The following is a 16033-nucleotide window of genomic DNA, read 5'->3' as shown; positions in this document are numbered from 1 at the left end:
GGGAATCAAGATCCTGCAAGCTGCGTTGTGTGGCCAAAAAAAAAAAGAAAAGAAAAGAAAAAAAAAGAAGCAGTACAATAACAAAGAATAAAAAACAAAATAAAGTTAGAAAGATAAAAAATATATTAGGAAAAATAAAAGTATAATTAAAACAACTGCATGAAGGTAAAACAAAACCGCAACACAAAAAAAGGCGGGGGGGATAAGCCAAAAGGAGCAGAACAATAGAAATATAAATGAATCAGCAACAGTGAATCAATGACAAGGTAAAACAGAACCCCAATCTAAAAGAGGAAAAAAAATAAAAAGCTTTGGCTATGGGGGGCGGAGTTTAGGCGGGGGTGGGACTTAGGCAGGGGTGGGGTTTAGGGTGGAGCAGGACCTAGTGGCGGGTGGGGGTGGGTGTCTTAGGCTCAGGACCCACGCAGCTGCAGCCGGAAGAGGCCTTGGGGGCGGAGCCTAGGCTGGGTGACATTCAAGCATGGGGTGGGGCCTCTGCTTAGGACCTGCACGGAAGGGGAGAGGCAGCACGTCCAAAGGGGGGGCCTCTGGAGTGTGGAGTTATGGAGTTTGGAGGTAAGGCCCTGGGTCAGGGTGTGTGGGTGGGGTTTAGGCCCAGCGTGGTTGGAACGGGTCTCAGAGGGGGGTCTCCGAGTGTAGAGGTGAGGCCCTGGGTGGGGGTGTAGGGGTGGGGCTTGGGTTCTGCGTGGCAGGAGGGAGGCTCCAAGGGCAGAGGATTAGGCCCAGGAGCCCAACAGGGTCCCTGGTGCCTATGTGGAATGTGGACAGGGAAAGCGCTGGCTGCATTCCTTTCCGTTCCTCCATGCCCCCCTCCCCTTGGGTCTCCCCGAGGGTTTCCCCTGTCCCTGCTGGACCCCTAACCATGGGAGGGTCCTGCTGGGTGTAGGAACTCCTCCCCTCCCCCAGCCACCCCTCAGGGGTGCGGGTCCCCTAAGTCCGGCCTTTACTTTTGCTCCCCTTCCCTCCCTCCCACTCCCTCAGGACCCACGTGGCTGGAGGGGGCCTAGGTGGGCAGAGGATCAGGCCTGGGATCTCAGCAGGCTCCTGGGGGCCAAAGTGGGCAGGGGAAACCTGGCCATGCTCCCTTTTGACCCTCTGTCCTCCCAGTGGACCCCCAATTTCCCCCTTCAGGCATGGGATCCCTTCGCCTCCCCCAGCCACCCCTCAGGGGCGCCAGTCCTGTCCCACCTCCATTTCTCCTCCCCCCTCATTCCCCCCTACACCCCACGTCCACCCAGTTGCTGGGGGTTCCTCCTGTCCCCTTAGGTGTCCGTGGTCACCCACTGGTGCCTGGTAGCTGCCCTAGTTGTTCAGAGATGTGAATTCTGCATCCTCCTAGTCCACCATCTTGACTCCGCCCCTTGTTGTTTTGTCTTACTACAATGGCTAGGACATCATCACAATATTGCAATAAGAGGTGATAGTGGGCATCCCTGCCTTGTTCCCATTCTGAAGGAGAACATTTTCAATAGTTTATTATTAGGTATGATGTTTGCTGTAGGTTTTCTTTGGATACTCTGTCAGATTAAGGAAGTTTCATTTTATTCTTGGCTTGCTAAGTATTTTCATCATGAATGAATGTTGAATTTTATCAAGTACTTTTCTGCAACTCTTGATGGTTACATGATTTGCCTCCATTTTCCTGTTATTGAGCGCAATTACAATGACGTTTTAAAACAATTTGTTAAGAACCACTGCGTTCCTGGAGTAAACCCCATTTGGTTGTGATGTATTCTCCTTTTTATATATCGTTGTATCGGTTGCCAATATTTTGATTAGGATTTTTGCAACTATGAGAGATAGTGGTCTGTAATTTTCCTTCCTTGTAATGTCCTTGACAAGTTTTGGTATCAAGTTGGGATCTGTTTCTTTTTTGTCTGTTTTTGGAAGAGTTGTTTCTAGTAATATATGTCTATACTGTAATAAAGTTTACTTCTTTATTGATAATTAGTATCTTTTTTCCTTGATGATTTTGCTTGAAAGTTATCAACTTTATCTTCAAAGAACAGTTTTTTTTTTTTTTGTTCGTTTGTTTTTTTTTGGCTGTGCCACTGTGACTTGTGGGATCTTAGTTTCCCCATCAGGGATCGAACCCGCACCCCCGCATTGGAAGCGCAGAGTCTTAACCACTGGACTGCCAGGGAAGCCCTGAAGAACAGTGTTTGACTGTTGAGTTTTTCTGTTTTATTGATAACTTTGCCCTTTTGTTTTCTTCCTAATTCTTTTTTTTAATCGAAGGTTAATTGGCTGTTATTTTTCTAGCTTCTTGAGCTAGAAGCTTAGATCACTAATTTTCTGCCTTTTTTATTTTTAATATTTGTATTTACATGTCCCTGTAAGCACCCACAGGTTTTAATATGACTTTATTATCGTTCAGTTTAGAATGCTTTCTAATGCTTTCTAGTTATTGTAGTTTTTTCTTCATCCAGTGGATTATTTAGATGTGCATTGCTTCACTTCAAATAAGTGGGAGAATATTAAGTTATTTTTTCTTTATTGTGGTAAAAAAAACAACCTAAAATTTACTATCTTAACCATTTTATTTGAGGTGTGTATACGTGTATGTGTGGTGTGTTATTGATGTCTAGTTCATATTCAATGTAGCTTGAGAAGATACTCTGAATGATTTTAATCCTTTGATATTTATTGAGGCTTGCTTTATAATCAAGCCTATAGTCAATTTTGGTAATGTTTTATATATACTTGAAAAAGATGCATATTCTCTTGTTGGGTACAGTGTTCTGTGTATGTCAGTTAAGTTGGATTTTTAATTCTATTGCTTAGCTCTCTTGTATATGTAATGATTTTTCCCTGTTTTTAAAAAATCAGCTCTTAGAGATATGCTCAAGTTTCAGACAATTATCGTGGAATTTGTTTAGTATGTCAGTTTTTGCTATATGTATTTTGAAGTTATGTTATTGCATGCACTCAATTTAGAATTCTTGTATGTTCTTGGTGGCTCAGTCCTTTCATAATTATAAAACATCCCTTTTTATCTCTTGGAATGTATCATTAGGATCTATTTTGTCTGATATGGTGTAGCTACATCAGCTTTCTTTTACGTGTCTCTTGTAAAAAGTAGTATATAGTTTTCTTTTTCATACTTAGTTTTTAAATTGGATTATTTAGTTCTTTCATATTTAATGTAACTACTTATATGGTTGAGTTTTTCACTGTACTATCATACTTTTTTTTCCTCTTTGACTCATCTTTTATATTCCTGTTTTTCACCTTTATATTTTCTTCTTTCCGTGTGTTCCAAGTCTCAGAGGAACTCACAGTAAATATGGAGTGGCAAATATAATACATTACAGTACTTTTTTTTTGGCCGTGCTGTGTGACACGTGGGATCTTAGTTTCCCGACCAGGGATCGAACCCATGCCCCCTGCATTAGGACTGTGGAGTCTTAACCACTGGACCGCCAGGGAGGTCCCTACAGTGCATTTTAGTAATGCTATATATAGGGCACTCGCAAGCACTGAGAAGTATTTATGTCTTATCTGAGTTTAGGAATTGTCTCCTGGAGGATATAACTCCTGTGTTGGAATTTTGAAGGAAGTTAGAAGTTAGTGAGGTCAAGAAAAAGAAGGGTGAATTTGTCAGGTAGATCACTAGATAACTTGGGAGGTATTGTGGAACTTGTACGCCCTAAGGAACTTAAACTTTATCCCCTAAACAGTGTGGAGTCAGTTGAAGATTGCCAGTCATCATGTTCATGTTTGTATTTTAGATGGATTATTTTGGTGGCAGTTGGTGAGTGAATTTTTTTGGAAGGTGGGAAGGTGGTTAAACTGGCATAAGAGAGACCAATGAGGTTATTAAAATACTGCAAATAGGAGATTGACAAGGGGATGGAGAAACAGGAGTGGATTTAAGAATTACCTAGGAAGAAAACATTTTGTGTGGGGGATGGAGAGGGAGGGGTCAAGGTGACTCTGAAATATGCCTGAGTGAATGGAAGATTAAAATGAATTGGTACCATTAAATGATTTATCTCTGGTTTTAAGCAGTTTTATTATGAGGTGCCTTGGTGTAGTTTTCTTCATGTTTCTTTGGCTTGGGCTTGTTTAGCTTCTTGGATCTTGAGTTGATAGGTTTTCATCAAATTTGGAAAACTTTTGACTGTCATTTCTTTAAAAATGTTTCTGTTCTCTTTTTTTCCTTTCTTTGAGGACTCAAATTTTAAATGTAATCTCTCAGCTAATGGATGCTCTTCTCTCTCTCTCTTTGATAATTCTTTTTTTCCTCTGTATTTTGTTTTGCATAGTTTCTATTCCTATGTCTTCAAGTTTGCGAAATTGTTTTTTCCACTACCTAACCTAGTGTTAAATCCCATCTAAGTGTGTTCTCCCTTCAGACATCTTGAGAAGTTTGATTTGGGTCTCTTTTATGTCTTCAATGACTCTGCTTAATTTTTTGTTGTAAGAATACAACACACTTTTTTTTTGGAATACAGTTTTAACATCTGCTAATTCTAACATCTGTGTCAGTTCTGGTTGGTTTCAATTAATTGACCCCCCTCTCACCCCCCATTGTGGGTTGTATTTTTCTGCCCTTTTTGCATGCCTGATAATCTTTTTCTTTTTGGCCACCTCACCCAGCTCGTGAGATCTTAGTTCCCCAACCAGGGATTGAAACTGCGCCCTTGGCAGTGAGAGCGCAGAGTCCTAACTGCTGGACCGCCAGGGATTTCCCCATGCTGAATAATCTTTAATTGGATATTAGACACTGTGAATTTTACCTTGTTAGGCAGTCGATAGTTTTTGTAGTTCTTTGGTAATAGTTTGAATCTTTGGGTCTTGCTTTCAAGATTTGCTAGGTGGTACCAGTGCAGCAGCAGAGTCTAGGGCTAATCTATAACATAGCTGTTGTCTTAATTATTAACTTTTATGATCTCATCATGAATTATTTTGCTGTCTTGTGTTCAAATTTAAATACCTAGTTATCTACATATTTGGTAAGAGCTTAGTTTGTGTCAGGAACTGTTTTAAGTGCTTTTGTGTATATTAAGTAATTAATTTTCATAAAAACCTATAAAGCAGATTCTAATGTGCTGATATTAAACATGAGATGAATGAAGCACATACAGGTAAGTGACTTGCCTAAAGTCACTCAGCTAGAATTTACAGTCAAGCAGTCTTGCTCTGTAGCTCATCCTCTGAACTGGTACTATCTTAAATACTTGACAAACAGTGCAGGATAAACCCTGTGAAAAGGAGCTCCATGAGATTTGTAGTAGTTTTGTCCCCCCTCCGTTGAGGTGGAATTTTATATTTCTAGTATATATCTAGTATAGTACACATACCTAGCATATACCTAGTATATTTTTAAATGTGTGTTTCAGAAGGCTGAAGCACCTTGAATTAATTGTTGGTTTATATATGAGGTGGGAACCATCCAAGAGCAAAAAGCATTATCCATACATCTTTAAAGTCAGAAATCTCCAAGAGATCATTAGGATAAGCCAAAGAAATTGGGTTTATTACTCCTTCCTTAAGGAAGACTTATTCCATGGGGAATGGTTGGTCTCTGAGTATGTGGGTGTTAGAAAGGACTTCGTATAAGATTTGAATTTGGGAGAGGGTTCAAGGAAGCAAGGCTTTCCTCTGGATTTGGGTGTTGTCAGGAAGGAAGTGGGGCAAGTCTATGACTGTGTAGGTATCTTACCTAGAGGACTGGAGGAACGAAGCAGGACCAAAGCTGTTCCTGGAAAAGGAACGGCAGTCCCTCACATTAGCCAGAATAGGGGAGTGTTTGGTCATTTTTGTGGTTTGGAAAAAATGCATAGTTTTGTCTTTGTTCAGACATGATTACAGAGTGACTTTGTTTTTGTCTTGATGCATTATGGTCACAGAGTGGCCTCATCTGATATTGCTGTTCTATGAAATTGCTTATGTTCGACAGAATCTCCAGGCCTTTCTGTACGTGCCAGGTCAGTTACTAACCCCTTTCGTTTTTCTCACTATTTTAATTTTTTCACATGTAAACTAGATTGATTACAGGAAAAGAAAAAAAAAGTGAGAAAACATATATAAGCCAAACGAGAAAAGTTTAAACTACTTAGAAATAAGAAAACAGGAGACAAGATTTAAACTACCTAATATTTTATTGGATATCTTTGCAGATATTTTTATCCTTATTTATACATAAACTACTTTTGTAAATGAAGTTATTCATATATTTATTTTTTTGCTCCAGGGGTTTATTGTGACTATCATTTCATTGCAAATATGTGGCTGTTTTGTGCAACAGTATGTTAGGGTTAGTGTCATTGGAGTTGTGACTCTATGTTATACTTATAAACGTCTATATAGTATTCAATAATCTTATCCAGTAATGTTATCCATTTCTAGCCTTTTTAAGTGCATATGTCTTTATATGTATGTTTCTGCATGTACACATAAATGTTCAAAATAGCATGCACAATTAAGGAAATTTATTATTATAGGCAAGAGTGAAAGAATGAATTTGTTATAAGCTAGATCAAGAAGACAAGCTAGTGTTTAAGTATTAAGTCCTTACTATTTGTTAGGAGGATGTAGAAAACAGATTTCACTCCTGGCTTTTGAGGAGTGTAGAATGTCTTTCATTACAAGCATTTCAGAATGTTTCTCAAACTTTATTACAATAATTGAAATACTTCATCTCTACATGACATCTGGAGGAGTTACAAAATAATATGTGTGAGTTGTTATGGCATTTTAATAGGAAACAACATGCTTTCAACATAGATTTTAATAAAATGATGATTGGAGTTTAGTTTAAGGGCATATGCTTCTTGTCAGTGTCTCCCTACATACCATCTTTTTGAAATCTAGGTGGAAAGCAAAGCTTGTATGTCTCTGCATATCCAAAAAACATAGATATTCAAAATAAATCTTTTCACATTAGCTCATAAAATTTATCTGCATTAGGTGAATAAGGATACATAAATACTTTCTTTCAAATTTCAGCTTAAGATCTAAAGCCTTTTCAGATGTCATTTATCATTACAACAATCTTATCAAAACAGAAACGTTTACCTTCTTTCTCAGGCATTAGTTAAATGTGTATACATTTAAAACTTATTCTTTGTCCATTATTCCTGTTCTTTCCCAGTTGTCTTTGGAAAAATGTCCTTAACGCTTACTTTCACTTTTAACTTTTATCCCTTTATTCCACTGAGAGCCTCCAAAAGCTCTGAGTTATAATTGGGTAAGTAGAAAGTTAGTTTTAGTGTCAAATTAGTGTAGGGGAAAATGAAAGCTGCAATTTTGAATAGACTTAGAGAACTAATATTGTTTATCATCTGTTTACTTTTTAATATACCATTGTACTCAAATCTTAAAAAGGACTTTAAGCACTTAAAACTCTTGAAGAGTCCCCAAACTCCCTTTTAGAAAATACCTGAGAAATCTATCTTCCTCTAATTAAGGTTGTGCTTCTTTTTTTTTTTAGCTGTAGCATTCAAGTTTGAATTATTATAACCCGAATACTTAAAACAATTTTTAACGCATATTATGTTAAGTAAATCTTTGGAAATAACATTTAAAGTTGAGTTTTTTATAAATTGGAAATTTACCATAATATAAATTATGGTATATTATATTTGTATATTTAAACTTATGAACATTATTAAAAACTTTTATATCATATACTATGCTAGCAAGAGAGCCACTTTCCCTGTCTTCAGAGACTTTCCAATCTATTAGATATAGGAGAGAGAGAATGTGTGTATTGTATAACACAACATAGTAAACAGTGGTATTCCATTTTGTTTAAATCTAGAATTAAAATTATAGACCTGTTAGGCAAAATTGTATTCAAAAGTTATATTAAGTAGATATTTTCTTTCAATTAGTATTTAATGATTTTCAAGTTATCTCCTATTCCTTCCTTAAAAGTAAATAATTGTTTTTCCCCCATTTTTTCTTTTTTTTTGGGCAGCTTTTCACAGATGGAATCACAAACAAACTTATTGGCTGTTATGTGGGTAATACAATGGAGGACGTAGTCCTGGTGCGAATTTATGGCAATAAGACTGAGTTGTTAGTCGATCGAGATGAGGAAGTGAAGAGTTTCCGAGTGTTGCAGGCTCACGGCTGTGCACCACAACTCTACTGTACCTTCAATAATGGACTGTGCTATGAATTTATACAGGGAGAAGCATTGGATCCAAAGCATGTCTGCAACCCTGCCATTTTCAGGTACATTTCTTTTCCTAAATAATTTGTCCTTTTGAAAAATAAGAGTATTAAGTACACAAGGAAATGTTTTTTAAAACTGCCTTTTCTTTCTTTGGGCAACTATTTGGTTAATTTAGAAACTTTCTTTTGTTCGGGTTTTGTTTTATTTTTGCTAAAGAAAAAACATTCCTTTTTTCTGAATTCTCATAGTTAACTCTTTGCAAAAGAAAGGACTGTGAGAGGTTTTGGATTAGCCTGTCGCAGAAGGTCAGGGCTTCTCAATTTTTTTAAGTAGTGCTTGAATCAAAGCATTACACATTTCTTATTACTAAGCTTCGTTACCCAGCTGCTCATAGGTTCAGAGTTCTTGCTTACTATGAGTCTTAATTCTGTTAGCACGTCTTTGTTACTCTTTAAACTTAAAAATTATTTAATTCAAAGTATTATGTTTTCTGTAAGAATAATGTCTTGCATATGCTCGATCATTTTTCTAAAATTGCTAAAATTTTCTTTTGGGCTTGATTTGAAAACAGCAAGTTCATTGATAGTTTAAATCAAAAGTTCTCAAACATTTCAGTCTCAAGACCCTTTTACAACTCTTAAAAGGTTATTGAGGACCCAAAGAACTTTTGTTTATGTGAATTATATTTATCAGTGTTTACTATGTTAGAAATTAGAACAAAGTTTTTAGAATGAAAGATTATCAAGCGCACGTTCTTTTAGCTGTTGGTCAACATGATGACATCATCACACCACTTCATGTAGCTTCTCAAAACTGTACTGTGCACTTGTTAGAAAATGAGAGTGAAAAAGGTAAATAATACTTTATGAAAATAGTTCATAAATAGTTTTAACCTCACAAACTTCCTGAAAGGGTCTTGAGCCATAGATCAAAGTCCACAGTATTCTCTTGCTTTGGCTTCAGACGTAGCTACTTGCCTGTATTATGATTATAATAGAGAGTATCTACTTTGAATATAAAAGGCATTGGAATATATTTATGTTTAATGTAGTCTAGGGGAGGAAAAATGGTTCAGTCAGCTGCTCTACTAGTAATTTACAGTCTGTGGCAGACAATAACCTTGGGGTAAAAATAAGCTAAATAGTATACACAGAGGAACAGAAAAGATTTTCAAAAAAAGTACAAATAATTTACTGTGGTATAGTTGGGAAATAAGGCAGTGTTTAACTGAGGTAACATTTGAATTGGACTTTAAAGGATGAGGCAGAGCATGGAGGAGTCTGAGGGAGACAATAGGTAAAGACGAATAGCATCAGGCTAATGCTTAACTAGTAATTCAACTTATGGAAGTTTATCATGATCTTTTTTTTTGGCTGTGTTGGGTCTTCGTTTCTGTGCGAGGGCTTTCTCTAGTTGTGGCAGGCGGGGGCCACTCTTCATCGCGGTGCGCAGGCCTCTCACTATTGCGGCCTCTCCTGTTGCAGAGCACAGGCTCCAGACGCGCAGGCTCAGTAGTTGTGGCTCACGGGCCCAGTTGCTCCGCGGCATGTGGGATCTTCCCAGACCAGGGCTCGAACCAGTGTCCCCTGCATTGGCAGGCAGACTCTCAACCACTGCGTCACGAGGGAAGCCCAATGATCTTTTTTATTTGAACTTTTGTGTAGCAATCAAGTATTGCAGAGACCTTTAAATATTTTTTTTTAATTCAAATTAAGGTGTTTAGGAATTTTCTCATCAAGTATTTCTCTAAAACTTGTCTCTTGCTGGGAGTACTTACTGGCTGAAGTATAATTAAAGCCACTCAGCAACAGACATAATGGGAGAAATGCAATTTAAAATGAATTATTGCTCACTTATCAAGAAGCATAACTAGAAAACACCAACTTCCAGTGCTGAGGGTATTGTAGTGGAACTGGTACACTGTGAGTTGCAAGTAAAATTGGTAATGTTCTCTTTCGGAAATCAATGGGGCATTATATAGTAAGTCATAAAAGAAAGGCATATGCTTGATTGCGTCATAACAACTCATATTTAGATATAACTAAGGTACATCAGCACAAATAAGTGTTATGTTACTATTGAATATTGTCTAAAACATGCAAGATGTCTGATGCAGGACTAAGGAAAAAAATCAGCTTACTAGTTGAACTGTGACTACAGTCAGGAAATAATTTGCTTATGTGAAAACTCAAAGGGAGTTTGTAAAAAAGAAATAAATTCTGCTGGGATGGTAGGATTAGGGATTTTTTTTTTCCAGTTTCAAAAAAATGCCTGTTATTATAATTTTTTAAAAGCTTCCAAGAGAGGAGCAATTAGTGAGTATTAGTGGGTGTTTGAGGAGATTCTCTGCAGCCTTGAGATTTTCAAACATTTGGCTTTATTGAGTATGGAATTTAAAGTGCATTTGCCTTGATGTTAGTGCAGTAAAACCTTATCTTATTAAGACTAGGAAGAAGAAGGACCACTCTATGATAGGGAAAATCAGAAATCTTAATTTTTTATTACCTAGTTTTTTCTCTGTTGTATATAAAATTTACTAATAGAAAACAATTGAATTGCTCTAATCAAGTCTTTTTAAGAACTGTATTCTTTCTTATGACCATTTATTTTATTATTTTTATTTTTATTTTTAAAAATTTTTATTTATTTATTTATTTATTTATGGCTGTGTTGGGTCTTCGTTTCTGTGTGAGGGCTTTCTCTAGTTGTGGCAAGCAGGGGCCACTCTTCATCGCGGTGCGTGGGCCTCTCACTATCGCGGCCTCTCTTGTTGCGGAGCACAGGCTCCAGACGCGCAGGCTCAGTAGTTGTGGCTCACGGGCCCAGTTGCTCCGCAGCATGTGGGATCTTCCCAGACCAGGGCTTGAACTCGTGTCCCCTGCATTGGCAGGCAGACTCTCAACCACTGCGCCACCAGGGAAGCCCTCTTATGACCATTTAAATAATTTAGTTAACATTTTTTATTTTTAATTGTGATAAAATACACATAACAACATTTACCATCTTAATCATTTTTTAAGTATACAGTTCCATAGTGTTAAGTACATTCACATTGTTGTGCAACCAATCTCCACAGTTCTTTTCGTCTTGCAAACCTAAAATTTTGTATCCATTAAACAACTTCCCATTCTCCCCTATCCCCAGCCTTGGCAACCATCTTACTTTCTGTCTGCATGAATTTGACTGCTCTAGGTACCTTATGTAAGTGGAATCGTACTTTTTTGTCTTTTTGTGACTGGCTTATTTCACTTAGCATAATGTCTTCAGGGTTCATCCACGTTGTAGCGTGTGTCAGAATTTCCTTCCTTTTTAAGGCTGAGTAATATTCCATTGTATATGTAGGCCATATTTTGTTTACTCATTAATCCATGGATGGACATTTGGGTTACTTCTGTTGATACTTTTTCACTATTGTGAATAATGCTGTTATGAACATGGGTGTGCAAATATCTTTTTGAGACCCTGTTTTCAGTTCTTTTGGGTATATAATCAGAAGTGGAATTGCTGGATCATATGGTCATTCTATTTTTAATATTTTTAGGAACTGCCTTACTGTTTCCCATAGTGGCTGCACCAATTTACATTCTCACCAACAATGCACAAGGGTTCCAGTTTCTCCAAGTCCTTGCCAACACTTATTATTTTGTTTTTTTGATAGTAGCCATCCTAATTGCAAGGAGGTGGTATCTCATTGTGGGTTTGATTTCTATTTCCCTAATGATTAGTCACGTTTAGCATCTTTTCTTATGCTTCTTGACCATTTGTGTATCTTCTTGGGGGAAATGTCAATTCAAGTCCTCTTCCAATTTTCTAATGGGATTTTTTTTGTTGTTGTCTAGATGTAAGAGTACTTTATGTATTCTGGATATTAACTCCTTATCACATATATGACTTACAAATACTTAATTCCATGCGTTGCCTTTTTACTCTGTTGATTTTGTCTGTTGATGCACAGTTCTAAATTTTGATGTATGTAGTCCAGTTTATGTTTTTTCTTTATTGTCTGTGCTATTGGTGTCATATCCAAGAAATTGTTACCAAGTTCTGTGTCATGAAGCTTTTCTCCTATGTTTTCTTCTAAGGGTTTTATAGTTTTAGCTCTTACATTTAGATTTTTGATCCACTTTGAGTTAATTTTTATGTATGATTTAAGGAAAGGATTAAGGAACGTCTTTCTTTTACATGTGGATATCCTGTTTTTCCAGCACCAGCTGTTGAAAAGACTGTCCTTTGCCATTGAATGGTTTTGGCATCCTTATTGAAAAATCATTTGATCATAAATTGGAGGGTTTATTTTGGAGCTGTCTATTCCATTGGTCTGTATGTCTGAGGCTATGCCAGTGCCACTCTGTTTTGATAACTGTAGCTTTGTAATAAGTTTTGAAATCAGGAAGTGTGAGACCTCCAACTTTATTCTTTTTTCTCCAGCTTGTTTTAGCTATCTGGGTTTCCTTAAAATTACATTTGAATTTTAGGGTGGAGTTTTTTCTGTTTATGCAAAAAATGCTATTGGGATTTTGATAGGGATTGTATTGAATTTAAAGATCACTTTGGGTAGTATTGACACCTTAGCAATGTTAAGTCTTCCAGTCCACAAACATGGGATGTCTTTCCATTTATTTCTGTATTTAATTTTTTTCAGCAACATTTTGTAGTTTTAAGTATAGAAATCTTTTACCTCATTGGTTAAGTTTATTTCTAAGTATTTTATTCTTTTTGTTGCTATTGTAAGTGGAATTGTTTTCTTAATTTCCTTTTTGGATTGTTCATTGATGATGTAGAACTGCAATGTATTTTATGTGTTGGTTTTGTGTTCTGCAACTTTGGTGAATTCATTTACTAGTAAAAACCATAAATTTTCCTAACAAAGCCATCCTTCACAAATTGCGTATTTTGTTCAACACCAGTTTATCAAAAAGTTTAGATGAGTATGGAACTTGTAAGTAGGACTTATTTAATTTTTAAAATCTCTTAGCAAAGCCTAGTTTTTAAGTATGTAGCTGCTATGCTTGCAATTGAACTATACTTGTTATTTCCACGAGGATATTTGTATAATAGATTTTCTTCCTTTCCTTGTTAATTTTGCTACAGAAAAGATACACTGGTAGTTCTGAGACCTGTAAAAATTGACTTGAATCCTAGATTTTGCAAAAAAGGCTTATACAAGATGTGTCTTGTTAAAGAACAGGCAGTATTTCAAATGGATGGTCATTTTGTTTTTCTATGGCTAGGCATTAATTTTGGCACAGTTCTTATTATATGAGATTTTTAAAAATCCAGGATAAATTTTAATCCACCAGAGAAAAACTCTAATAGTGGTAGAATCCTATGGTAAGTTTCTAAATGTATCCTGAGTCTGTTGCCAAGATGATGATTCTTATTCATCAAATATCTGTTAAGTACCTCCTCTTAGTGCTGAATGCTAGGATAGAAGAATAAGGCATGGTCTTTGCCCCTTGTATGATAACTTAGTGATAGTATTTATCAGTAGTATTGATAAAGCAATCTCAACTATACTATTATTATTTGCTGCTATTTTTTTAAATTATATAGGAAAATGCTACAAAATATTTTAAACACTATTCTGAATATATTTTTACCTATTATGTAAGCATGATGTTATCATTTAACATTAACTTTGTCCCTTATATAATCGAATTCTATTTTAACAGTGCGCCTGTAGATAAGGTAAATATATCTATAATTTACTTTAGAAGATATTAATCATTAGCTCTTAAGTTTTGTTATAGTTTTTTTACAAATACTAATTTTGCTATTGTATGGTGGTTGTTAATATTTTAGTTTGTTTTCCATTTGAGTAGGTATATATCACGTTATGCAGAAATATTTTTAAAATTGCATATAAAATAATTTTTATAATTTCACTTGTAATTTCAGAAATTTGTTCAAAGGAGAAAATATTTGATAATTTTGATAAAAATCAAAATCAAATTTGGAAAATTTGCCTTTCACTCCATAGTTTATGTATATTTAACATTTCTATTATACCTAGTAGGAAATTGGTATGAAATGGGAAGTTAGTCTACAGGATCTTTGTATATGAATATGAATGTGAAATTCCGGTTGTCATTGTTGAACTTAAATCTCTAAATTGAGTAAATGTTTATGTAAATTTTTTTCTGGTATTCAGGGGCATATCATGTTAGATTTGAAGGAGAGCTTTAAGATTACGCCAGTAATTTGATTTTCCTTGTAAGAAATCTGAGACTCAGAGAAATGAAATGATTTGCTTCAGTTTAGACTTAAAATACAAGGGCAAAGTCAGAAGAAAACCCAACTAATTCTGGGCAGTGTTACTGCAGTATATTACAGTGGAAAGGCCTTGGCCTTTGCATCACATCATCAGTTCAAATCCTGGCTCAGCTCCAGTTAGCCACCTTTCTGCCAGAAAAGTGAAGACAATCAAAATGAGTAGGTGCTTTTTCTTGTAGCAGCTATTCATGTTCAACAGATTCCATTAACGTGTAAGAACCCCTTGGAGTTGTGGCCATTTTGAAGTATTTGCCTTAGAATTGTCATTCCAGTCACTCCTAGCTAAATAACTTATATTTGGACAACTTCTGAGACTACATTTTGTGTTTTGCAAATCAGGGTCTCATACAAACTCTGGGGTAAAACTATAAAAAATAGACATTATTATTTATTTTTAAAACAGCAAATAAAATTTTTTGGTGTTAAATGCCTGTTCTAATATGTGACCCTTCTTCTGAATCACTGGTCTCATTTGTTGAGTAAGCATTTCTAGGTCATAATGTTCTGCTGATATAGATTGCCCCTTGAGTTTTATGTAACATGGATTACCTTTCTTCAGGCCTTTTGTCCCAATTCCCCTCCTTGAAGTTTTAAAACCAGTTTTTACTGGCTTCAAATATATATGTGTCACACACACACACATACATCTATGTATGTATATGTGTGTTTGCGTGTATATATGTGTATATTTGTACTCTCCTTTGTTTTGATTTTATTATCACTTGGTTTTTTCATGAAGGTTCCTGATGCTTAAAGTAGTACATGTTCATTTGGGCCTAGCTTTTTATGCAAATACTGTATGAGAGATTGATATAAAAATAGATTTTTTTCCTATATTCTTGTAGAGTATATGGTCTTGGGGAAGATCATTTAAGCAATAATTATTTAATTTATATAAAAATGTTTATTTGGTAATTTGAGAGGTATGGACCAAAACACACATACCTAAAAAGATTTTAATATTTTGGTAATGCATTAAGATTCTTTTTTCCCCAAAAAATAAGATTTATTCTTCACATGGTTGCATACTCAGTTATATTTTATTCTCAAATCAGCCAAATTTTCCACTTTAGACAAGAATGCAATGCCTTAAAGGCGAAAGATATTCTCAGATATATCTATGTCTCTCCTTTCACATAACTTCAGCATCCATAGAACCCTAACTTAATCATCAAAATAAAGGCCGAAAGCAAATTTTACTCACTTACAGTGAAACCTCATCATACTTATTTTCCAGAGTAGAAAACAAGGAGAAAATATTGAATGCATCAGACACTGCACTTGGCAGCAGTTTTAGGCTGAGGAGCTTGCTGAATGTGAGCTACATGTAAACTTTAAGCTTCAGAATAACAATATAAGCAGGTTTCTCTTTAAAAATTTAGGTGGGTTAAAGAACAGCATTACAAATATTTTATCACTTATTTTAAATTCAGTAATAAAATCCAGTGGTACTCTGAAGACAAGAGAAACTCACCAATTTCTGTACCTGAGTACATGAGAGAATCAGTAGGGTAACAGCTAATTCAGTTACAGCTTTGGGTATCAAAGATTTGCAAGGGCTATGTCCTATAGACCTCTTTTCATTGCATCAAGTACTGTCAGACCAATAAC

The 16033-nt window shown here is 35.9% G+C and overlaps 1 protein-coding gene across 1 annotated transcript in view; it reads left to right on the top strand.

Annotated features, from left to right (window-relative positions):
* Nucleotides 1–16033, top strand: part of ETNK1 (ethanolamine kinase 1) — a 74582-nt gene that overhangs the window by 20313 nt on the left and 38236 nt on the right. The window contains exon 2 of the mRNA XM_082419851.1: nucleotides 7949–8208. Within this exon, the coding sequence (XP_082275977.1) occupies nucleotides 7949–8208 (260 nt within the window). The remainder of the gene's footprint in view (nucleotides 1–7948; nucleotides 8209–16033) is intronic.

This window comes from Balaenoptera physalus (genome assembly GCF_965194825.1).
Source record: "Balaenoptera physalus genome assembly, chromosome: 13".
Classification (NCBI taxonomy): domain Eukaryota; kingdom Metazoa; phylum Chordata; class Mammalia; order Artiodactyla; family Balaenopteridae; genus Balaenoptera; species Balaenoptera physalus.
The sequence above is the reverse complement of the archived record's forward strand: the minus strand, read 5'-3'. Positions and strand labels throughout refer to the sequence as shown.